The sequence below is a fragment of the Scatophagus argus genome, chromosome 8, assembly GCF_020382885.2.
Source record: "Scatophagus argus isolate fScaArg1 chromosome 8, fScaArg1.pri, whole genome shotgun sequence".
In the NCBI taxonomy this organism is placed as follows: domain Eukaryota; kingdom Metazoa; phylum Chordata; class Actinopteri; family Scatophagidae; genus Scatophagus; species Scatophagus argus.
Genome location: NC_058500.1, coordinates 19,099,194 through 19,124,788, shown reverse-complemented (window position 1 = coordinate 19,124,788; position 25,595 = coordinate 19,099,194). Strand labels below are relative to the sequence as shown.

Here is a 25,595-nt window from a genome sequence, read left to right as displayed (position 1 = left end):
ATGATCCTTTACTGATTCTCCAGAGGGGAAACTGGTGTGTTACAGCACAAAGAATAGACACATAGAGAAAGTAATAAAATACATGAATGACCAGATTAAGATAAAAACTATGCAACATGTGTGTCACAATTGAAAATAGTGCAATCACAAGAGAGAAAACATTAACAAGGATTGTAGGTTATTTAATGAAGTTGCATTTAGTTTTAGCTGAAACTCCTGAACTCTATTCTCTGTTCACTGAACCTTCTGCTGTTGATGAGAGGAGTGGCTGTGACTGCAATCATTTAAGCTTCCCCCAGCTCTAGCTGCCAGCAATATTTCATCATTATTAATCCAACTGAGTGGGCGTTATTCAGATGTGAATATCGATTTAACCTTTTAACAGCTGACTAGTTCACTTTCGAAAGGCATAAAAAAGTATAATAGTTTCAGTTCACATTTGATTTTTAAACATGGATTTTTATTTTAGAATTCTAAAGAAAACAACCACAATTAGAACAACCAAAGTGAGACAACTGAACGTTTGACAGGAGAGGTGAATACCACAAAAAGCCCACTTCCAGATTAACTGTTTTAAAGCACTCTAGGTTGTCTGTAATTTGACTTCCGTTTTTCAGGATAATTGCTGCAAGCACTGGGTAGGAATAAAACTATCAACTCACAGTAAACCATATTAAACAAACTGCCAAAATCTGAATAGATACAGTGTCCTCCAGGGGGCAGCAGCACACTGGAAAACCAAACCAAAGAGGAAGAACACGTGTACACAGCGGTAGAAGAAGTCTTCATGCAGCTGACTGTTGTTCGTGCTTGCATTGACACTTGAGAAACTGAAGTTGTCTCATTTGGAGGTGGGCAGGGATCAAAAGGACGCAGGAATGTAACCTCCGTGTCTTAAAGTGTTGTCCACAGAGACATGGACGAGATAAGGTCAGGAGAAAAGTTTGTAGACTTCTTCGTTATCTTATATTTAATGTTTTGTGCTTTTAGGTCGTTGGCGTCATGAGAAAACGAAATTTGGGAGATGTTGCAACTCCTCACACCCTGTAATAAAGCGGTGTCTTATACAGAAACGTATTTGAATGAAATGAAAAGTGTCGGAATGAGTTCAGTTCATAGTCTGTACATGCTGTATGTTTTTATATGCCGTCCATTGCTCATCTTCTGTGAAAGTGCTACATGTTGGTTGTGGAGGACTAACTGACACCAGCTATTAGAACTGATGCAGAAATACAAGTAATATGGTCAGTTAAATGGAGAAATAACTGAACACACAAAGCATTGAGAAACATGTTTAAGTCAAACGCGAGTCATTTTTTTAACATTCATTTAGCCTTTTAATTACACCTTAGGGTTTATTGTAAGTGTGCAGATGAAGCTCTAATCCTTTTTCCTTCCAAATGGTAACTAGTAATAGTAATGATTTTTGACTTTGGTCCTACACAAAGGTCCTTAAAAGTTATCATGTGCATGATTGTTGTCTAATGTCAAAACTGATTTTTACAAAGATAATTTAAGATCCAAAATGTCTGCTGTTTCTCTCTGTCCCATTTGCAATCCATGACAGAAACTGTCATGAAATTTATCTATGTTTTTGTTGTTGTTTTTGATGCTGCAGTCCTTTGTTGGGCAACCAGATCTCTGGTCAGCCACCAGAGAGTCCAGACCTTCTGTCTCCAAACCTGAGGCCCAGACACCAGGAACTGATCCCCACGCCATGTGGACCGGTGAGCTGCAGCACAAACCTTTGAAGGAAGAATTCAAGTTCATATTAAAGAGAAACTGAAACAATTCTGTGGGTGTGAAGATGAGTTTTATACTCAAATGTCATCTCAGTAAGTAGGTTATAAAGTCCCAGAAATCTCAACTTAATAACTTTAGTGATCCCCAGACGGAAATTATGTTGTCATAGCAACTCAGTACATTTATATGTTCATGTTTGAATGGAACATTGCCTTGAACTGGTTAGCCTTGTTCTTACGATGGGTCGCCTCAACCCTCTTGCAGATAAAGCCCTGGTCGGAGCTGTCATGTCTGCTCAAGCTCTACTTCTGTTTCACCATCGCATCTCTGCTGGCGCTGCTCGGCGTCACCTTGTCCAGCATCTACAAGCAGCGCATGGACACAGATGTGTTTGATGAAGACAACTTCACTGTATCTCTCATCCAGTTGGTTGGAATATGTGAGTGCCATCACTCCATTAGCAGAAAGAAAGCCTTTGTTCTTTCAGTATCTTCAGAAAGTCCGCTTCACGCCACACCCATTTTGCCTGTTGGCAAAAAGTAAAAGTTTTATGATGTAATCATGAGATTAAGATTGAGGAGGAGATGAATGCAGTGACTTTAGCCTTTGTTCTTTCAGTATTTTCAGAAAGTCCGCTTCACGCCACACCCATTTTGCCTGTTGGCAAAAAGCAGAAGTTTTATGATGTAATCATGAGATCAAGATTGAGGAGGAGGTGAATGCAATAACTTTAACTGTGTTTGCCCCAGATTGCTTTAGTGTCTGATCTTCTGCAAAAAGAAAATAACGGTCTGCAGAAGTCTGGGTTGCAAAGATTCATAATTTGCCCATCGTAATGTCTTAGAAAGTCTTTTACTTAGTGTAGTCAGTTTCAGTTTCAGTTTGACTCAGGCCGACAGAAACAGATTATGATTTCAAAAGAAAAAACAGGGCTATGGATACAGACTACAAATGTTGCTAATGACCATCTTTTCTACGTGAGGTACTATAAGACAGGCCGTCATATCGTGAAGATGTGCCTCTAGAGAAATCTCTCATTTTCTGTCAGATGATTCGTTAGATCCCCCAGCTGTGTGTCTGGATAAAAGTGTCTCAAAACCTGAACGAGACTTTACTACAGACGCCCTGTGAGATAACACCATATAAAGCTGTTATGTCAAAGAGGTGCTAATTGGTCTCCCTGCTGCCTCTGAAAAAATATTGAAAATCAGTTGGCTGAAGTTTGTCTGTTTTGGGCAGAACCAAAATATGAGAGAGTTTGGCTGGTGTTTGTTTTCACCTGGTTACATTTAACTGATGTGAAAGTGATTTTGGACCAACGTAACGTACGCATAACTGAATGTTTCAGAGAAATCGATCCGTCTAAAATGTTCTGCTATACTATGCAGTTTATACAGTTCCAGTGTTTTCTTTGCAATAAGCATTTAGTTTAGAAGAGCTGTGAGTGGTAATGAGGGGACCTAAGTGGATAAAGTTGATACCAAGCTGCACAAGTGGAGGAGTCTAAACAAAATGATTCAAAGAGCTATTCAAATGACATGAGAGTATTACGTTCACAGAGATCTTGTAAGGTACCGAATTCCATTTCGATTCCAGATTTTAAACGCTTCATCAAGACAAGAAAGAAACTCATTATTCCTGATTATCAGGGAATGAACTGACCAAGTATTGAGTGAAAAGTGAAAGGTGTAATAGTCATTCAGAATAACATAACACGAATGTTTACAGTCCACTAGTTAACTTTTAACAGGGGCAGATCATTAACACACCCTGCACTGTTGTGATGAAGTGTCTTGAATTTCCCTCGGGATCAATCAAGTATCTGTCTGTCTGTCTATCTATCTATCTGTCTATCTCTCGCTGTGTGTGAGCATTGTGTGGTCTGCCCTCTGCAGTGTTCTGCATCTACTACATCATCCGTGGAGTGTTGCAGGAGAACAGACAGGAGCTGGTGGCGTTTGTGCTCAGCGTGTTGGTGGTGATGGTTCGATCGGTGGTCAACTTCTCCGTGCAGGGGTCAAAGGGCAAGCAGGAGCTGCTGGTAGGCCAAGTGAACACTCTGAGACCACAAACTGAACGTTGACTTGTTCGTGGGAGGTCTTTCATCTGAAGTTTTTAAGATTCATAATCACTGTAATCATTTATAACCATTTAATTATAATAAGAAACACCGCTTTGGAAGTTCTTCAGAGGGTAGTTTCATATTCCCTTAGCTGATTTGTTGATCCGATATAAGGATTTATAAAGAAAACAAGAATCCAAATGATAACATGATTAAGTGAGAACACTTACCAGGATGGCCCCAAGATGTTCTTCTCTTGTCTGCAGGCTTCTTCTCGGGGTGCTTACTGCCCCAACAACAACTACCAAGAGAACAAGAAGACGGGTGAGCCTGCCTGAGAGGCGAAACCCAGGGCAAAAATTACCAGCAGTCACTTGCTACTGCTGCTGAAGATTTTGATCCACACAGAACTATTAAATAAAGGTTACAACCCGATGAGAAAATTACAGGGTCAATTGTAGTTCCACTTAATTGATGACAGCAGAATGAAGAGTAGATCCTCACAGCTTCCATCCATTTCACAGGTTTCACCACTGGGTGTCGCTATCGTTGCATGAATCACATCAAGTCATGAACATGAATGTGTTTGGGGCTGGAATCAAAACAAACTACAAGTTAATCTTCATACGTATGCATGGGTATCATGGCTGACAGCCGATGTTTGCTGATCAGTTGCCTTGATACAGTGAAAGTTAACTGACGGTAAATTGCGATTTGTGACCTGGTTAGACGAATGTAAAACCAAACGTGTTCAGACTGGCTGCTGCATCCCAGGTGGCCTGCAGACTCTCCCGACACACAGTTACTGACACCTGCCTCATGTAACACAGACTTCGTCACCCTGCAGGAAATGCAACGTGTCATTGTCTGTGGGCCATTTTGCTCCATACTAAAATAGCTCAGCATTGTATAGATGGCCATGAAATGGAGATACTCATGGATATCAAAATTAAAATTTATCCCACACTTTTTAGAATCAAATACCTGCATAATTGCCTTAATTTTGTGTTAATTAAAGAGTTTGCTATAAGTATACCGTTGCAACCCCAACGTCAGTGAACATTATACCTGCTTAGCATCAATGTGTTGGCATTGGCACTGTGAGAATGTTAGCTATGTGTCATTCATTTAGCTATAAGCGCTGTACTGCTTTTTTTTTTCATCCCGGCATGAAAATTGTCAAATTTGCGTTGGAGCACAGATGATTAAGAGCAGCTGTGACTTTGTTAGCCTGAAGCGCTGTAGATTCGCTCTGTGAAAAACTGATCAGCTGCTACGTGCTTTTGGTCGCAGGTTCGTTTTGTGTGCATCATGTGTCTGGGTGTGATCCACATCTTCTGCACCACCCTGCTCATCAAGAGGCCCAACATTATGGCGTTCCGTGTGGGCGGGGCCTTGGAGAGCCTCCAGGAGCAGTACTTTCTTCTTAACCTGTGTTTCTCCATGGTGACCTTTGACCTGCAGGCTCAGGTACGTGTGTGAGAATAAATATGTGACAGGCTGGTAATCATTTTGTTTAGTTTGTCACTTAAGATGCTTTACATCAAAAGGATGTTTTTCCAATAATTTACCAAGACTTAAAAGTACATGAATTGTTTGTGGCTAAACTGGTTGCTCATGACATCATGCTGTTCGTTCGAGTGTTTTTGAAGGTTAACTTTCACCATCAGACACTTCCAATGCTGTAGAATTGATCATCATTTGGATTTTTTGTTTTCTCTTCTTGCTGACCCGTGTTTACTTCATCCGGCCTCAGCCAGAGATTTCCTATGTGTCCTATAGTCTCCAGAGAGTGCGTCTTGACCTGCAGCATATGACATGGGTTGTAATGTAATGTTTAGAGAGCATAAACAGCCATGGGAACAGTAAGACTTTAAGTTAAGTTTTCCTGGATGAGTCAGGTTTCATGTTGCACAGTGAGAACACGGGTGGTGCACTGCTGCAGGCTGCACTCATTTCAGGTCAGCATGTACTGCTGTAGGTGGGGGAACTGGTTTTTGTGGTACTTCTGCAACATGTTTCTCCACATCTGTTGGTACAAAATGACAGGCCTACAAAACCTGACTACTGCCTGAGCTACTGTTCATGAAAACAGTATGTGTTGTCGGTGTGTTCCAGCTGTGTCTGTGTATCCTGATCACGACGTCGGATTCGGTCATGTCTGCTCCCAACATCATCATCCTGGGCGTCGGGGTGGTGTGGGCCTCGCTGACCGCTGCTGTTGGAGCTGTCGCTGTGGGTACTCTTCATCTTCACACACCGAGACCATAAACCCACAAGGAAAATATACAAGATGCACTGAAGTGAAGAGCACACATGGTCAAACTCAAAAGTCAGTGATTGTAACGGCTTGCTGTTTTTTATTGTTTTTTTTTTTTCCAGGTTTTAAAAGAAGTCAAGGTGTTAGTGTGGGTCTTCATGACGCAGAACCTTCCTCAGTTAGCCTTCTTTGTTTATCTGATGTACAAGGTGAGCTGATAGTGAGTTTCTCCGTGAGCACAAAATACTTTATGAAGTGGCTTTTACAAATACTGATCCACAGTGGCCTTGAGACAAAACACACACAAGTTGGTCCCCACCTAAGACGTAAAGCTTTGAAACAGGTCGCAGGTACATAATATAATTTAAAAAAGGGGGTCAGTAATTTCCTAAAACAGCTGGTTATTGTAGTTTTTAGCAAACAATACTCTAATAAGAGTGAGCAGAACATTTGTTGGGGACTGTTTTCAGCCAAGACTTAATACACATTTGATGATTTAGTGAGAATTGACAGCAGCAGGATGGTGTATTTGGGATTCAGTCAAAACAGCAGGAATACGTTTCCCAAAATGGACTTTAAAGTTAGTCTTTTCTGTGGCTTCATATTTGCTTTGTAGTCATGAGAGAGGCATCAAGTGTCATCTATGTAGTGTAGTCAGCAAAGCAACTATCAGCAAGAGATATCAGTTAAATGTAGTGCAGCAAAAACTAACTATTTTCCTCTGGATATGTCAAAGTAGAAATAAAAAGTGTGGTAGAAAGTCCGTGTTTTCATTTAAGAGACATTTTAAATTCTGCTTGAAAAGATCCACATCACTAAAGCACAATTCATTGGTTTGCTTTAATGGCAGGTGGTACTGAAATGGTCCCAGGACAGCACGTACACCCTGGAGGCAGCTGCAGTCACTGGAGCTTTGATTTCAGTGGTGATTAAAGTGGTTTTATTCTGGGGCCTCATCAGACTGGTGCACAGCTTCGGTCAAGGCCTGAGGGAGAGGAGTGAGTATGCTGCTTTTCTTTTCTTGGTTTCAGGAGACAAAACAGACGACACTACATTATGGGAAATTTAAGTAATCAGCATCTCTTTGCAGATTTCTAAATGTCCTGAACTACCTCTCTGTATGTCGTCTTGATCACATCCCTAATTCTGAGAAACCGGTGTTTTCCTGACTGTGTTGACCTTAAGTGTGTTTATGTTGGCTAGAGAGCAGCAGAATATCAAAATGTTGCTGTTAACCTTACTGTTCTTTGGCAGTGTTTGCATCCAGCAAGTGATAAAACATCCAGCGGTCGTAGGCCAAGGACACAGCTGCATAATGAGGGTCTAACATCAACGAACTTCAGCCGTGCGATGCTGATTATGGAGCTCGTATCTTTATTCAAACTTACCGCCAAAATGATCGTTTATTTTTAAACCTAATATTCTGTTTATGGCATAGATTTGACTTTAGCGAACACTTATTTGTCAGTGTGCTTGAATAGAGGATGTGAAACGCCACAAATCAGCTGCAAGTCAAACAATTTTGTATGAAACTACATCAAATGCCTTTGTAGACTGTTTTTGAAATGGCTTTTATTTTTCATTTTTACTGGTGTTTGTAGGCTCTGTGTCTAGATGCCAAAGACTTTTAAAATATCTTTTTAGTTTCTTTCCTGTGCATCACATTCAAAAAGTCAACTGACTTTATTTTACTTTTTTTCAAACCATTGTTGTCTAACCTGAATTTTGTGATTGTGCGAATTGTGTGATTTGTGCATTGTCTGTACTTCTACTTTGAGCAACACTGGAATAATTTTTTAACTTAACTTTCTAATGCACCTTAATACACTAAATCAAGTGTTCTTAATAAAATATCAAATCAATATTGATTATTTTGATTTGTTGCTCAATAAGAATAGTTATTAAGTTATTTCTATCACTCCAGCTCTACGTACACGTGCATAGTACTGGAGGTACATCCTGCTGACTTCTATTTTATTTTATTTTATTTTTTTAAACTTTTCTCAACGAACTGCATGAATTCCACAACACTGACATGATTTATAGCAAACATGGACCCGAGAACCGATTTCAAGCGTGAAGCACGCTGATCAAACAGGTGGATAACACACTTCCTGGTTACATTTCTCTCTGTTTATTAAAGTGCTCTGCAAAAAAAAAAAATAGCATGATTCATATTAGAAACATTAACAAACTTACTGATACAAAAGTCCGAGTTACAGGCTCTCAGAGTTACAAAAGTGAAAAGCACTTTAAGAGCTGATAATGCTTCATAGAAAAGAGAAGTCAAAACCTTTTGTAGAACTGGGTTTAGTGGAACTCAACATTGGAAACAAGGCTGCCAGTATCTACTGACACGTCAGCTGAAGAACTTCATCTGTAAATTAGACTGTACAAGTTGTCCTGGAATGCATTCGGAATAAGCTTTGGCTCTATCTGAATTTACTTCACTGCACTTTGACCCATTACCAACAAAAATTTTGTTTTCTCAAACAAAAAGAATTAAGCACTGAAGAATTTCTTGTAATATAAAAAAGTACCAAACAGATTTATTTTCAGCAACGATACACTGTAAACTGGTTAATAAACATAGATTTTACAAAATACAACCTATTTAAGCATCATATATCTATCTATCTATCTATCTATCCATATAGATAGATAGATAGATACATACATACATATACACACACGCCAAGTTCACGGAATGATTGCCTTTTATAATGCAGTTGGTCCACTTGAGAGTTACAACAGGTGGCACTGCTTTTCATATTTTCATCTTGACACAATTTGTCAAAGTAGTTAGCAAACACATTGAGATGTAGACATTATATGTGAACAGATATGCAAGGCAGGCCACCATGAAGTACTCAGCAAAGACTGCACAGTGACAGACGTGTAGCAAACCAATGAGAAGGGATGTCTTTCTTCAACACACACACACACACACACACTGCTCTATAAACCCTACACACAGCTCAGCTATGGCTTAGAGGACATTTTTTTAAAAAAAATCAAAAGACGTTAAAAAGACTAAAGATTTCTGAACTGCGGTTTGTTTGTCTGGAATTAATATCACTCTGCCTCATTGTTGACACGTCATCCAGTGCACTGACGACACACCATGGATCATACTGAAGTTGGTCTATGAAGCCTTGTGTGCTGAAGACGGCAAAGACAACAGTCAACATGTGGTTACAATGAAAACACGCAAATCACAGATCTGTGCTAGTGTTGAATTAAAAAAAATCTTACCATGATGTAAACCTTAAAAAATAAGATTTCTATACATTAATGATACCAGTGTTTAAGGCACAGTCTGTACAGTTGGGCCCGTATTGCCTAGTAGATGTACTGTAAATCTGCTCTTCCCCAGGGAGCACCTAACAATGTGTAACAACAACAATATTTGTCATTCATTGATGGCATTACATCATTTTTTTCTGATTTGATTAACAGAATTCAGTTTAACAATTTGTTTACCAGGGAATTGCAGTCTTTACCTTGATTGAGAACCAACTTTTGTGGTTTATTAAGTAGTACATGTGTCCCTGCCATCCACCTTTAAGATTAAAAAGTGCTAGAACAGACCTGATAACACACATCAAGAGTATTGCCATAAATGCCATCTTCAACTGACTTTGTGTGTTTTAGTCCAAGATAATCCAACACCTTGCATTGCGAGTCAAAAAACAGAGACAATCCTGGAACAATAGTCAGGACAAACTCCATTCATAAATCCACCATTTTAACATGCTTACACATCACAACATGAGGGGAACATTACAGACTCCTCATTAATGTTGCATACTTCTAACATGCAAACTTAGGTAGGTCACTTGTGTAACCCTGGTTCTCTGAGTAATATGAGTGAGTTTTATTCGACTCAAAGATTTGCAATTCCAAAGCGTCCAATAAATTGACCAGTCAATCGCAGGGCTGACACACAAGACACACAATCACATGCTCACACCTAAGGACAATCTGGGGTAGCCAGTTAACCTAATGTGCATGTTTTTTGATTGTGGGAGGAAGCTGGAGAACCTGGAGAAAACCCACGTGGGCCCAGGTAGACTCAAACCTGGAACCCTCTTGCTGTGAGGCGACAGTGCTAAGCACTGCACCACTGTGTCCCCTCCAATAAATTGTGAAACACTTTAATAATAATAATAATAATTTAATGAATTATTTAAACTTAGCTAATTTTGTGAACAAAATTTTCATCATTTCTTTTTTGTTTCAATATAGATTTTTTATTCCAGCGTTCCCTTTTTGAAAAGTCTGTTTTTATGTCATATTAGTATTTTAAATATTCTTTTTATTTCATTTATTTGAACACATGGGGTTTTATAGTTTATCTCTTATTAAAATAAAACATTGAGAGCCAAAGCAAAAGTGCTATTTGGCCCAACACTTGTTAATATAACAAAATACTATTGATTTTAATACATGTGAATGGCAACATTGTTATGAAAGATTTTTGAATGGAGTTTGGCAAGAACCCTCATCTATAAAAGCCAAATGACACAGAGCAAGGTCAAACTTAAAAGCAAGACTTAGGAGTCCTGGAGACTTTAGAGAAGACCTCAGAGATCATGGAAACGCCCTCAGAACTCTTCATCCTCCGAGCTGAGGTAGTTTTGCTTCTTCCTCACATTCCAGTGTAAACACTGGGCCAGGCTCTCGAACCAGTCGTTGACCGGGTCCCGGAAACAAATGGAGGGAACGGGGAAGCAGGAAGTGGTGATGGTAATACTGGAACAGGGAAAGAAAAAAAGAGAAAAAAAGAAAATCAGGAAAGTTTCTGAGTCACAGAGGCTGAGGGCTGAATGAGGAAAGAAAGGTTCAGGTATTTCCAATCACAAAAGCAGAACAGGAGGTGTTGACATCAGACTCTGTATCACAACTTCCTTCTGAAGCAGCGCTGAACATTTGTTTGAGCATGCATGCATCGATAACTTAAAATGGCAGCTTGTTTCAAGAACAGGGAAGGTGATTATCTCTGGATGAGTTACATAAAGAAAGAATGACATGAGACAAGCCCATTAAGCAGGTTGATAAGGTTACGTAACAAAGTCTGTCAGCGTTGAGGCAGCTGCTGGAGGAGTTAAACTTATTATCTATTAATGAGTCAGTGGGCTTTGTTTTGCTTCATTTACTCAGAATCACTTGCTGTTTTGTGTGACCGAGGGACGATGACGAGCTTGACTAACCTATCTCCATGGCAGATCTCTTGTCTCTTTCTTCCATCAAATGACACCCAGGCTGTGTTTCTGGCATCACGTGACAGCATTATCTAAAAATCAACAACAAAAGAATGCAGAAAAGTCACAGACAAAACAGGGCTTTGTTTTTACAGTTGAGAGACTTGCTTTTCTTCATAACTCTGCAGAAATAGGATCTTAAAGGTCGTAAATCACAACCTTTCAATGAATTCCAGTATCAGTATCAGTTCAAATGATTAATTAAAAAGTGCTAGTTAAGAGATATAGTTGTTACAGCAGCACTTGCATGTGATCGGCTTGCTGAGAAGGAGTACAAACATCTTAAAAGAGACATAAAATACCAACAAAAGAAGATTTAGCTTATTCCAGGACTTTCAATGTCAATGCCAACCAAACTCAAACAGTCAGTGTGAATACCTTGAGCTCGACCCCGGCAGGCACCACGATGGGTCTGAAGGAGAGCGAGTGTGGGCAGATGGGGGTGATCATGATGGCTGGGACGTTGGGGTGGATCATGGAAGCTCCTGCAGCCACTGCATAAGCTGTACTTCCTGTAGGTGTGGACACGATCACACCTGACGGGGCAGAGAGACAGTGAATTCATGTACACACACTGTACCTCAGTCGAAGGAAACATAACTTTCCCCTAAAAAGCACTTACAGAATTACTGTAAGTCATCCGACCTTCACAATAAAAGCATCATCTTCGCAAATGTAAAAAGCCTCCGGCACAAAAATGAACAAATTATACAAAAAAAGTTAAATACAAATTATATACATTTAAATCCTGTTGGCCTGTGTTTCATCTCACAATAATACACTGCTGTGGTTTAAGAAAAAAATGATTTCATATAGACTGGGGCTGCAACTAACAATGATTATCATTATCATTTTGATTAATGTTTGGTGTAATTGTTGGACTGTACGGGAAGCATGAAATGTGCAATTCTTCCGACTATAAAAATAGAATGGAATTAAATAGATAATTAAATAATAGCTTACTGTACAACAAAATTTTGTTGGCTCTACCTAAGTGCTCACAACAACTACACAGGCACCATTCATCACAGCATTCACATTCCCAGTGAAACTGCCTGAGGTGACACGATACGCATGACTGATATTGCAAAGCTTTACTACTAGTGACTACTTTTATACACTGAAATCTTTTATATTCTTTAAATATTTATGACCATTTCATATGTTATTTATCTATTCTATTATGTATTTTTTCGATTCTTTTGTGCAAAATCAAACTGCTTGCTGAGAGTTGAGCGTCAGCCAGAGGTGCAGACAGATAGCTTGGCTCCATCCACGGATCATCTCGTCTGGTCTGTCAGACAACTTCTACTCTGAGTTCATTAACAGCACTCAGTCCTCAGCTCGGCAGCCAAGTCAATACACAACACCCGTCTGATCTACACGTCAGCACCCTCTGACTCTGAACTTGACCTCATTTAAGTATTTAGGTTTTCTCAGACCGCTGAGCATCAGGACACATTATCTGCCCACTCACCATCTCCCTGCACTGTGGTAATGAGATGTCCGTCCAGGAAGAGGTCGACATTGGACAGATATGATGAGGGTCCTCTGTCCACCACCACCTCGTTCAGCACCTGAAACATACACACACACACACACACAGGGAATAAACACACACCTTCACCATAAACTCCTGCATCTACACTTGCTTGACATGAAGTCACTGATTGCATTTACATGTGCACTAATATCCCGGTTATAATCAGGTTTATGGAGTATCCTGGCTCTGTGCTGACCGTGTAAACATCATATCCTGCAGAAACCTGGATAAGACCTCATCTTGAAATGAACTACTCCCATGTAAGACAGCATAGTGGGGCGCCTTATCCATGTTTCTGAGCATTCTTTATTAGGACAGAAAATGACTTGGATTGTCTGCACTGAGACAACTGCACACAGGTAAAGCTGGATACTGTTAGAATCATGTATCCAGGGACATGATACCAATAGGAATTTCTCATGTTCCATGAAAACATTATAACCTAAATAAGAAGTAGTAAGAGGAACTACAGAAGACTCACCTCTTCATCAAGGGAGTGCAAATACTTGTGAAGGACTTTTAGTCTCATATATGAAGCTGAGCTGATGACAGTGATTTCTTAACAACATGTTCAAAGCCCACAGGCATCAGTCATTATGATGACACCAGTCATTATGATGAGTGATCTGTTTTGACTTGTTTACAGTTTGTACTGAGATTGTAGTAGAACTGCAAAAAAGTTTTATTTACTTTTACAGTTTTTAATGTTTGTTTGCTGCAGGTTTAGAGAACAGCTAATCTAAATTCACTACAGCTATTACAACTTGGCAAGGAGATGGGGTTTCAGCAAGTTTCAACAAGTTAACAGTAAGACTTTTGAACAGTTTGAAAACTCTTTCACATCGATACTGGCAAAAAAGAAGGAAGATGAAGGAAAACCTGCTTACGTCTGCTGGCGACTTTCATGTCGGCTGTGTGCTTTTCTGGCTACCCCTGTCACTCTAGTGAGTTCATACACACACTTTTAACCTGAGCACTGTGTTGCACAAAGTGCAACAGAATTCAAAGTTGTTATTTTCAACAGTCTTCATCTGGGCGCTAAATGTGCTGCTGTCGAGCCAGATCTGGTTGAACTTCCTCTTACCCACATTAGATTAAAATTATTTTAACCTATCACTTCTAGAGGTGGCTACTTTTTGGATTAATCCAATCAATATACAAGACCTCTCAGAATCCTATGTTATACATTTTAAGTCCTAAAATGTAGATAACTGGATAAGATAATTAGAATTAGATAATTTAAGGACCTTAGGAAACCCTGATTAATGTTGGCAAAAGCTAAAATATTTCTGTCATTGCAAAAATATTACCTGATGGTGCATGGCTTTCCGGCTACTTTCAATGTCCCCATTTGTCAGGATAATGCCCTTTTCATCCACTCTGGCCTTCTTCTCCCAGTTCTCTTTAAGCACCCGAACTTTCAAGCGACTTCGCAGGACAATGGCAGCATTACCTATACACAATGCATATTGAAATACATACGTTTCTTTTCTTAGCAAAAACTGGAGCACACCATACGCTTTGCAGGCGTATCAGTGCAGTAGAAAAATAACTCAGACAGCCTGTCTGAGGCTGACAAAGAGGTTAGAGAACATTCAGTACCTTCGATAATTTGGGTGACCTGAGACTGGTAGGTGTCAAACTTGAAAGGTGTCAGGAAGCCCAGAGAGCCCAGGTGGAAGGCCATAACTGGTGGAACGCTCTCCTACAAATGAACAAAGGAAGGACAAGATTATTATGTCTTACAAACCAATATAAAATCTCACAAAGGCTGTTTAAAACACCTGGCTGAATACCTGAAAGAGTGAAGATGCATACAGCAGGGTCCCATCTCCACCAAGACAGATGATGAAGTCTACGCGATTGGAGATGTCATCATGATCTGAGAAATACAATAAGCTGATCAACCTTTTAAATATATAAAATAAGATAAGGGATATATATGTAGATATAGATACATATACATATGGTCTTCATACCTTCTCTGAAAGTGCAGAAATTCTTAGTAATGGCCCCAAAGTTTTCATCACCTGAAATGGCTGGGTCGTCAAGAACTTTCTTTTCCACATAAACAATCATATTTTTCACCTACAAACACACACACAAATGAAAAACTGATTTATCTGACAGCGGGGACTTTGAATGAAGGCAGGCTCACAGTCTTGTTAAAGGCCTCACCATCACAGTTCGTGGTCAGCAGTGAGTGAATACGTGGACGTACCTCAGTGAGGAATATGCAGAGCTCTTTGAAAGGCTCGAGCAGACTGGCATCTCGTATCTTCTTGATCACAAGGACACTTTTTGGTGGCTTGTTCCACGTCAGTCTCTGGCTGGCGGGGTCCTGAATGTGCCTGAATACACAAACACAGCTTTCACTTCAGGAGAAAAAAAACGGACTCATCTGTCACTTGCTAAGGATTCCCCTTCAATCAGCACAGACCTTAACCCCTGCGCCTCAGACTCTGGCTGATGTCAGATCGGTTAACTAACTAAAGCATCCTACTGTTTTTCATAACCATGACAGCTTAACAGTTATCCAATTAGAATCCCTGGCTTAAAGTCTAGCTCTGCTGCAGAGCCCCTTTTGTCATCTGCAAGGCCCTCACGTAGACACAACCCCTGACAGTGAGTGGGGGGTAGCAACAGCACAATGTAAAATGTTTAGAAAGACTCAAACCTAAACAAGACTAAAACTAGACTAGACATCTTCTCAAAGGAAAATCAAGACATAATGATGACTAAACTAAGAGGAAGCATGAAAATCTGAACAGCACACAATTTCAGCTGTTACACGTATTAGGCAGTAAGTGACAACAACAGGCTCAGTCTAGTACTTATGTAAGAATTTATTTTTGTGATATGATTACAGCTTTGAAGCAGCTGAATTCTAAATACAAGTTTTGTGTTAGCTGAATGTCAGTATTATCTCACTAATACGTAGATCCAATTCATGCATGACACAGTAATCGAGCCAACTAATTTGAGTAAGAAATCTGCAAGAAAGAAAATCGCATTTGTCTTTTGCAACTTACATATAAGTACTCAATTATGAACTACTTTGTTGACAATTGCAGCCATGTTATAAAAACCTTACTGCACCACATCTGCAAATCTCTTCACAAGTTCTGCTACATTTCTTGTAGTGGATTTTACACTAACACAGGCTTCTCACATAAATGGCGACAATTAGCTCACCTTTAAATAGCCTGTAAATTAGCACTGCTATCACACAATGACATCTAAGCCAATCACACGTGGGGAATGGTAGTTCTGAGCCTTGTTATAACCAGCGGTACCAATCAGTGTATGTTAGTCAGCCTAAGAGGAGAAGAGATGATTCTCAGTTCTCAATAAGGAACCAACAATTTGATTCAATTCAGTTACATCAGAAAACATAAACATAACAACTTTAGTTCCACTTATTCCCTCTGGGTCTTGCGTGCCCTGTTGTGATACTTCCACACAGATGGAGAACCAGCGTGCTGTCAAAGCCGGGTTCATGTCACATTGGTTTTACTGTGAATGTGAGTAGATCCTTCCATTAGATTTCTACTGGCGATTTACCGTCCAAGTATTTTATGCCTACTCAGACAAAACGGCTGCAGCAGCGTATCAAGGCTGGCCGCACATGTGGCCTACTATCTGCTAGACACAATCTCAGTAATGCACCTGACTCTGTTCATGAAAACATAACATCACAGTGACAGTCAGGTGGAGCAACAGAAGAACACGACATATTAAAAATGACACAATGTCACCACACCTTGCAGGCTCTCTCTCCATGTGCGGATCGTGCCAAGAGAACATATTTCACCCAATCAGCCTGCGGGTTCCTGCAAACCCTATGTGATACTGAACACAAATTGTGACAAGTGATCCACATTTAGTCCTGACAAATAACATAAGAAAGAGGCACTATTTGCATCCTGTTTCTGTTTTTCAAAAACAACAAAGCAATGAAATTAAATACAAAAACAACTAAACTAAAACCTTAGAATTGCCAGAGATGGTTTATAAAGACAGTAATTGCTCTTACAAGACTGCACTGTGCCGCACAGGTTATTGTGTAAAAAGGTAACACAGCTGGAGGAAAACATACACATAGAGTACAACAATTACACAAATCTGAGTGATCCAAACATGAACGAGTACAAAACTGAAAGCAGGCCTGGTTTCAAAAACAAATACAGGATACAAAGCAAAACTTGATTAGCATTTGAAGAGGCGACGAGCTGTGATCTATTCAAGGACAGTTTCTACCCTGACCACCTCAAAGCATACACACCCTGACCTTCTCCTTTCATTCAGCAAGCCGGTCCCTCCAAAACACAGGGCCATGCTGCTACAACAGCCAGCCTGTGATAACATGTAATCACTGTTAATGTGTGGAATGTATTCCACCTAAATACCACTTGCTGCGGTAAAATACAAAACTTTAATTTCGCATCAGCCTCCACAAGTGTTAACAGTCCAACACTGCACAAACATACATTCCTACTTTTCTAAAGGAAAAAAAAACAACTCTGAAAAGCCTAAACTTTGTCTAAACTTTTGAAACACGGTTTCAAGTTTAATATTACTAGAAGCTCACCGCAGTGCACATCTGGGTGACAGTAATCAGCACACACATGCACACACACACACACTGCCAGTTAACATTTCACCTATCAAACACGAGACACACAGACAAGCTCCTCTCACCATTTCCACACTTTGTTCTCGTTGTTCGCAGGGGTATCCTGTAGTACGCACTGGTTGAACTTCATGGCTGTACACATGTAACAAAGACGCTGCTTCAGGTCGACTCAGCAGGAGAACGGGGCTCTGTCCCGGCAGCGCACAAAACAACTCATTCTGCCTTTAACAACTTCCTCAAATGCTGCACATTGTTGAGCAGCTGAAGCAACCTCGTCAGTTCACTTCTTAAGTTCGAGCCACCGGCTGTGTGAGAGGTTGAGCGTCTCTCCATGCGCTGTGGTGGGGCTCCGGGATCAGCTAACCACCTCTCCAACGGGATTCACTGAGGCTATATTTGTCCCACCGAGGACTTAACAGTAAAACCTTCCTGATGCATTCTCCTGCTAAATTAAAGCTCTCACTCATCTTAAAGGCTGACTTCATGTCAGGCCCCACCCAGTCTGCTGTGCTGAACCCGCCCACGTTAGGGAAGGGATTTCCTTATTGGACAGGTGTGATTTGCTGAAACACAACAATGACACAGCTCTGTCAAACCTACTGTATGCACTGTGGTGACAGGTATTACAGCACAACAAGCTTTCTGACATTACCCAATCATCTTTCTTCATGTATAAAATTACAACAACAATGTCTGCCAGAAAAGTGACTTTTTCATTTCATGACCATTTTCAAGCAGAGACAACATGGCCAGGTGACGTGCAGAAAGGGGAAGTCCAGGATGAGAATATATCATCAGGGCTAAGTGGATAAATGATGTAACTATGTGTTATGAGAATACAAAAGAATGCACTCGAGCTTCCTGCTGTCCTACTACAGTCACCATGATAACTTAAATATAATCAGTGCTGGTCATTAGCGATCACTTAAACTGTTTCTGCAAAACCTTTTATTGAAGGTCTTTATCTAGACAATTGTGGACTTTGAGTGAGTACATAAAATCACATACACGTATCATAAATTGGTACAGTATTCAAACAAAGCTCACAACAAAGTTCTCTGACGGCTGGCTGAGTGTATGTTGACTAAGATCAAATAAAAGGGTGAAAATACATAACACAGTGTGCTGACAAGTCACTACTCCTTGGGTCAACAGCGGTTCCTTTCAGGTGGTGTTTGGGGTGTTGAGGATCATCGTGACGGGTGGAGATTCTCTCTGTAGTTGGACAACAAACACTCCCCGACAACTACTGGCCAAAGCAATCCCAATAAAACAAAAACAAGCAGGGTGCGCCCATATACCTTGAGCAGTATCACAACCACGCCCCTGCACAGAGAATGACTGGTTACTTTTCAGTTTGGCTGACCTATCCTCTCACTGCTTCGCTTTGACCTTTGGTCACCTTTTCTGCTGCTTCATATATTCACATGTATTTGCACAGCATTCCTCAGTGGAACTGGGTCTACAGCCTGACCTTTATTTCGGAATAAAGATAGTCTGGTTTTGCTACTTTTAACCTGTCTAGCAGCTTTGAGCGAGTTAATCCTTCAATTACTGCTGCCTAAAACAAACAGTGCTGGGAGCAACTTACGTGACTGAGGGAGTCAGGAGGCCAACAGTCTGATGGGAAAACATCAAGAGTCTTGTATAACACTGACTCATTAAGCAGATCTATGCAACAGTTTCAGCAGGTTTTAGAGTGTTCAGCTTCTGTTGATAATGTGTCAGAATGGTGCTGATATGATTCTGTAGTTATTCGCACTAGTATATTGTACTGCACTATTTACTGAAAGAAGATATGTTATATTGCTTGGTGCAGGATTTGGAGGTGTAACACTGGAACTATAAGGTCCACAGAAAATGAATTAGCTTTCTCTTCTGCCGACATCTCAAATGGAAGGATTTCTTACTTTTATTCTTACTTTCATAAACAGAAAGTAAAATACAGAGCTATGTTAATGACACCATTACCATTGTCAAGCAAAGTTTTTAAGTTTAGCTAGCAGTGCAGTACATAGTGCTGTCCCTATCCCTGGCCATGTCACATCGCGGTGGACTGAGTCACCATGTTTCCCAACTGCCTCTGCCCAGGTGAAAACACCATCGTACTCTGGGAGAGTAATGAATACAAGACCACATAGACCCTATTAACTTAACGCAGTTGTCACTTTAGCTGGAACTAGAATAAAAATGTATGTAACATTACCATACAGCGTGCAATACCTTCTCCCCCTAATTCTGAAGTTACATGAAAGGATATTAGGAAAGTGAATCTGGACCCATGACGACAAAAGCTTTTAATAAACCACAAGTTAGGAAGAAGTATACGACATAGGAGGGTATGTTGCATTCACCAGTTTCAGGAAGTCTCATTTACCCTCACCAGGAAGTTATGTCACTAAACTCAGTAGCTTTGTTTGTTTCCACGGGAAAAAGAAAACGGAAATGATAGCAGTCTCATTCAATGATCTGAATAAGATATGATTTGAATGACCAGCATGTACTAAGCTACAAGCTAATGTGGTTAGCCGGTTGTCTGAGGTGCTGTCACAGTCGATGCTTGTTAAATGTCAGCTCACTCAAGTTAAAACTGAAGTTTCTATGTTGCTCAAGTAAAAGTTTAACAAAGAGAAGTTTATTTTTAGCATGTTGAGAAACTGCTGACAACGAATGGATCAGCCTGTTTGATTCTTGTTTTTTGTACACCAAAAACGTTTCATTACTTTACATGATACTGACTTTAAATTAGGAGGAAGCTATTAGTTAAAGATACAGAAAAAAGATGGTCTAACCATTAAGTGATATGCAGCTATTTGTCTTCATGTCTTCAATGGACCCTCTTTGTGCACTGGGACTGTTGCCACAAAGTTGGTACGCTGAAGCATTAAGATTTCCCTTCACTGGAAGTAAGGGGCCAAGCAAGTAAGGGCCTCAACCCTGAATAACAGCCCCATAAAGAGATGTGTCTGGATACTTTTGTCTACACAATGAAGTCCAAAGAAAAGTTTAATATTAACTGAAAGACTTTTTTTGGTGTCGCATGGACTAAACTGGCACGTCTATGAAATTTCTACAATGGCTCATGGCTGTGACAAAAAACACACAATGCACAACCCATTTCCCCTGTCCCACTTACATCACTGCGTGTGGGTTCTGGAGCATGCATGCCTTTGGGCCGAATGTGGTCACAGGGCTTGGTCCATGAAGAGACTGAGTCCTCCTGAAAGAGAAAACGACAAAGATGAGCATTTAAGTTCACAAATAGCCGCTGTGGCCTAGAAGTTGGAGAAGCAGCTTGTGACCGGAGTGATTGGGTGTGGTGGAGTGATTAATCAACCTCCCCTCCATTAGCTGGCTGATGTGCCCTTGAGCAAGGCACTTACCCACCCAATTTGCTCCTAGGGTGACTGAAAAGGCAGCCCACTGCTCCTGTGTGTTTCACTGCATGTTGCATGTGTGTGTTCATGTTAAAAGCAGAGAAGAATTAAAAATTAAATTAAATATATACTGAAAATAAAGGTTTGAAGCTTTTAAAGCTGTCAAGCCAGAATACAAAGAAACATCCGTAGAAGGAGATAAACACCACAGCTTTCAACTGCGCACTACTTTAAACAGTTTAAGTTTCATTTTGTGTTGGTTGTCGTGTGTAAAATAATCTTTCCATCATTTACAGGACAAGCTGAACTGGAGAATAGCCATTGCTATGCACTGATGGAGGTTTATAAAATTCCTACATTTCTACAGTTTCTCATCAAATAAACTCCACTTTCATTTCTCTGTTTTTCTTTGTATTTTTTTTTTGAAAAATGAGAAGTGAAGCCTAAGTGACCGAGAGACTTACACACAGAGCCAGAACCAGGCTAAGGAATTCCACTATTTAAATCATCATCAGATGATATCAGACTGCTTTATACACTGCGGATCATTTTATGGTCACCAAGCCATGACAAACCAACAGTCTGTCTAAGGTATTATACAACAACAGAGCATGCTAAATGTTCTCTGTGACCTTTGACGCAGCACAAGAGGTCTGATATAATACACTGTGTCAAGACTTTTCACAGTTCTTGGTAAATAATAATGCATTGTGAAATGTCCGAAAAACAAACACTTGTATCTCTCCAATCTGCGGGCTAAATACTGTATTAGTAACTGATTAAATAATGCCCAACAGTTTTAATAACCATTAACATGAACACATCAGATGTCTTCTGCACAGTGGAAAAATCCCTGCCCACTCTGTCTTTCCAGAAGTTAAAACAATATGACTGCGTTGGAGGTGAGAGGTCAGAACTGTGATGAAAGAATACTAGAGGGTGGCCTCTAACTATAGACATCTTCAAGCTGCATCGCATCACTCAGCCAGCAAATCCTCTTAGCGGTCTGATTCTGTGAATTCACCATCTGCTGTTTACTGGCTTCATATTAAAACAGAATGGAATGAGTCTAAGTAATGTGACAGATGCTTCTCATAGTGACCAACACACGAGTGGGGATTGACTGATTCAGGGCCAATAATCAAGGAGGCTGATTACATTTGCGTTACACTAAGAGTGGATCACACTTTCACAGTGCAGTACAAATGAAAGACCATCCATCCATCCATGCATTTTCTATACCCACTTTATCCGTCATGGTCACGGGGAGCTGGAGCCCATCTCAGCTCACTACAGGCGAGAGGCTGGGTACACCCTGGACTGGTCCCCAGCCAATCGCAAGACAGACAACCACACATGCTCACACACTCTCACCTAGGGACAATGCAGAGTAGATAATTAACCTAATGTGCATGTTTTTGGGACTGCAGGAGGAAACCGGAGTACCCGGAGAAAACCCACACAGGCACAGGGAGACCTGAATCTTTTCAGGTCACAAATAGAATAGAAACACCAGAATAAAAAAGAACCTTAAAAGAACCTATAAAGTCAGCTATATGGGCCAGTCATATTACTGAATATTAAGATGCTAAAACTTGATGTCTATATCAAAAAGCTATCAAAAAATTTTCCGGCACGATGATGGTTATTTTTTTTCTGGAAGACGATGCGGTGATGATTAAAGAAATGTGACGTCAGAGAAGGACGACATTTCACTATTTTCCCACAGAGTAACAATATGTCATACAGTAAGCTGTGCCACCCTTATTATAATCTTTTTACATACAACTCTTACAGTGTAAACGTTTCAGCAACGTGACAGTAAACCATCAAATATAATGTTGTAATAATGGAAAGCTAATGATTGCACTAACTGGTACATAAAGAAATTTAATTTGCCCAATATCACTCAAAAGTTATTCAGCCCCGTTAAATGTTAACCTACAAATGTGCAGTCACCTTAGGTGCTGTCAGTCTTAACCACTGACTTTATTTCAGGCTTTTAACCAAGCTCCCCCTCAGACTCTAAGTGCCCAGGGGAATCCACTTCCCTCATCTTTGTTTTTTATGAGTAACTGTCCTACAAACATTCAGTAAGTCTACAGAATTCATCAGAATCATGTCACAATTACTTCAAAGGGTCGTCTGTTTGCCTAACATCATCCCCACGCTTTTCTGTCAAATGTCATAAAAATGAGAAGCATCATGGCCAAATTAGGGTAAACTCTATCGAACTGTATCTGTGGGAGTGTCAACCCCTTGGGCAAGAATAATCCTTAAATGATGGTTCACTTCCTCATTTTCTCATCAATAATGTGACAGTCTTGGTCGACAGTCTTGGCCCCCGCCTTTTTACTTCCCTTTTGTAAGAAAAGTCATCATCGTTGCTAAAACGGACGAGCAAAGCCCTCGCAACGTCCGCAGTGAACAAACATTTCAGGCCTGAAAAGTTCTGTTTCCTTAAAGCCAATCCTGTTATGGTTCAAGGGACTGTACACACACCAGCGTTTCTCAAATGTCTGACATGGTGCAACACAGATCATGTCACAAGGCGGTTTCAAAAATGTTTCTCATGAAACCTACGGCGACAGCAGCTGTTGTTAAACTTCAATTCTTCATTTTCAAAGCACGCTATGTAAAACCAGCATGACAAGGTAGATAACATCATGCATCATACAACAGCACCACAAATATTAAGAAAAAAATGTCATATGTAGATTTCAGGCAAGGGAGATATCTATAAGGCTACGGCCAGTGAGAGACTGTGAGAAAACAGTGGATTTTGAATCTATCTGTTTATTTTCCTTTCTGTTTCATTTCTTTTTTTGCATTGTGGCTACAAAACAAGCTGGTTTCATGCACTTTCTAGGAAAGGCTGGCATTTAGTAATCTAGCAAATCATTTAACAAATCTTGTGACCAACAGCTGCAAATATAACATGAAATCAGATGTCATGCGCGGGCCTCTGTTCAGTACCCACCTGTACTCAGAGGAGCTGCCAGCTGAGGAGGTGCTTAGGCTGCGGGTCTTCCTGTTGCGTCGTGCCAGGCTACGGCAGGTGACCTCCCCTCCGTCACAGGTGGAGCAGCAGTATGGGGCAGCTTCTACTCTCACCTCCTCTCCACTGTCCATCTCAGACAGCCAGGCTGCAAGGAAACTGACGGGGAACACAAAACACTTACGAAGTTAACAGACATACTATCCTTAGTCAGCTGGATTTCGCGGATGTACAGCCTTGATTTAATCTCTCCTGTGCGGTTGAATCACAACTCCACTAGAGAAGGAAGTATTTACTTGATGCTTCAGTAAACATTCACAACAATATTTAACATATGGCATAAACAGGTAAGTAAGAATCAGTCTGTGATTGGGCGCACATTCAACAGGCAAACCGCACAAATTTCAGCAAATTTTCAGCATTTAATGTGGGTTTGATAAGGTGCCTTCATCGAATTACAGAAAAATACTGTCAATTTTTAAAAAATATATAGTTTCTGCTACATTCTGAGAAACTATAAGAGATTAAAAGTAAAACAGCACATTAGTTTATCATGTCAGGTGAATCAAAATAAGATTTTATGTGTTCTAACCAGTGGGATTGCAGCTGACTGGCCTGCTCAACAATAGCTATAGCTATAACCCAACTATAAACAGTTTAAATTATAATGTTACGGCTAACTGAGGCTACGAGCCTCGCTATCACTTCAACTAGCTGTCTTCGTAAATGATGAGTTTCCAAAAACCTAATAATTGATCAGCGATGGTCACAACCCGACTTCCACCGACATGCATGACCGTTAAGCGGATGAATGATGACGGAGACAGACGGTAGAACATTCACAGTGGGCTAACTAAGCTAGTTTTAAGCTAGTTAGCGAGCTAAGCTAGCATGTTCAACACGAAGCTGTCATATCAGCCACCTCTGGGGCCACCGTTACTACCTTTTAACCCACAGCGTTACAGGGGACGACACAAATCCGAAGCGCAGCAAACAGCCGTAAGATCAGAGCCTCGCCATTATTCCATTACATAACAATGTTTCACTATGTTCGAGAGCTGTCAACAGTCAGCTCATCACTTCCTGATACTGACCGACCAATCACAGGCTCTCTCCTCGCCGATGTCATGTTGGATGACTTCGCCAAACTGACCGACCCGAAGAGTTTCAACATAAAGCCTTTCCATGACATCAGAAAGATGAATAACTATGTTATTACAATATAATAAAGAATGTCATATTTTAAAGCTTTAAGTACTGAGTTTTAACGCCATAGTCATAAAAGTCATAAACATACGGTATAAGTTAACTGATTATTCTGCATATTAATCAGTCATCACGTTAATAGTTCTTTGATAGTGCTTAATTGCTTATAAATAACATAATTTCAATTAGCATCATAATTAATGATAAAAGGCGAACTACTGACATTTATATATTACAAATGAAAGTTTTTGCTCTGTGCTTCATTGATGTATATGCATGCCTATTGCTCAGTTGTTAATTGAATTAAGTTGTTAATTGAATATGAATTAGGAAAGCCATTGTGTCCCCTGTGTATATTTCTACCTGCAGGTCGAGCCATCACAATGTGGGAACTGGAACATTTTATAGTTCTTCTCTACTTTCCAGGACCAGAATAACCTGCTTTAAAAACAGGAGTCTGACCTCAGGCCTTCAGCGGTTGTTCACAACATTACTGTTCACTATGG

The 25,595-nt window shown here is 40.3% G+C and overlaps 2 protein-coding genes across 5 annotated transcripts; one reads left to right on the top strand and one right to left on the bottom strand.

The window, feature by feature from the left end:
- Positions 1-772: 772 nt before the first annotated feature.
- LOC124063069 lies at positions 773-7,926 on the top strand. The gene is made up of 9 exons (XM_046396361.1): positions 773-930; positions 1,619-1,727; positions 2,008-2,182; positions 3,639-3,784; positions 5,099-5,275; positions 5,924-6,040; positions 6,188-6,274; positions 6,916-7,063; positions 7,320-7,926. Exons 1-9 carry the CDS (start codon positions 917-919, stop codon positions 7,337-7,339), a joined length of 993 nt encoding a protein of 330 aa, XP_046252317.1. The 5' UTR covers positions 773-916; the 3' UTR covers positions 7,340-7,926.
- Positions 7,927-8,032: 106 nt separating this feature from the next.
- Positions 8,033-25,027, bottom strand: nadka (NAD kinase a). 4 transcript variants are annotated; one of them, XM_046396357.1, is made up of 12 exons: positions 24,978-25,027; positions 23,866-24,042; positions 20,645-20,728; positions 15,094-15,223; positions 14,852-14,960; positions 14,669-14,754; positions 14,475-14,577; positions 14,183-14,325; positions 12,807-12,906; positions 11,708-11,865; positions 11,279-11,361; positions 8,033-10,820 (listed from the first exon to the last, which is right to left on the bottom strand). In XM_046396357.1, the coding sequence occupies exons 1-12, from the start codon at positions 25,010-25,012 to the stop codon at positions 10,673-10,675; spliced, it is 1,356 nt and encodes a 451-aa protein (XP_046252313.1). In that variant the 5' UTR covers positions 25,013-25,027; the 3' UTR covers positions 8,033-10,672. The 4 variants fall into 4 exon arrangements, with proteins under 4 accessions (XP_046252313.1, XP_046252314.1, XP_046252316.1 ...); XM_046396358.1 differs by lacking the exon at positions 24,978-25,027 and adding an exon at positions 24,827-24,971; XM_046396360.1 differs by lacking the exons at positions 20,645-20,728; positions 23,866-24,042; positions 24,978-25,027 and adding exons at positions 16,636-16,724; positions 17,574-20,336.
- Between the last annotated feature and the right edge of the window lie 568 nt (positions 25,028-25,595).

Coding starts and splice junctions, on each gene's coding strand:
- LOC124063069 (XM_046396361.1), top strand. Junction 1,728..2,007: donor TCCCCACGCCATGTGGACCG/GTGAGCTGCAGC, acceptor ACCCTCTTGCAG/ATAAAGCCCTGGTCGGAGCT. Junction 6,275..6,915: donor TTGTTTATCTGATGTACAAG/GTGAGCTGATAG, acceptor CTTTAATGGCAG/GTGGTACTGAAATGGTCCCA.
- nadka (XM_046396357.1), bottom strand. CDS start 25,012: ATGACATCGGCGAGGAGAGAGCCTGTGATTGGTCG. Junction 15,224..20,644: donor CAGAACCCACACGCAGTGAT/GTAAGTGGGACA, acceptor TTGTGTATTCAG/GCACATTCAGGACCCCGCCA. Junction 12,907..14,182: donor GGAAAGCCATGCACCATCAG/GTAATATTTTTG, acceptor TGTATGTTTCAG/GTGCTGAACGAGGTGGTGGT.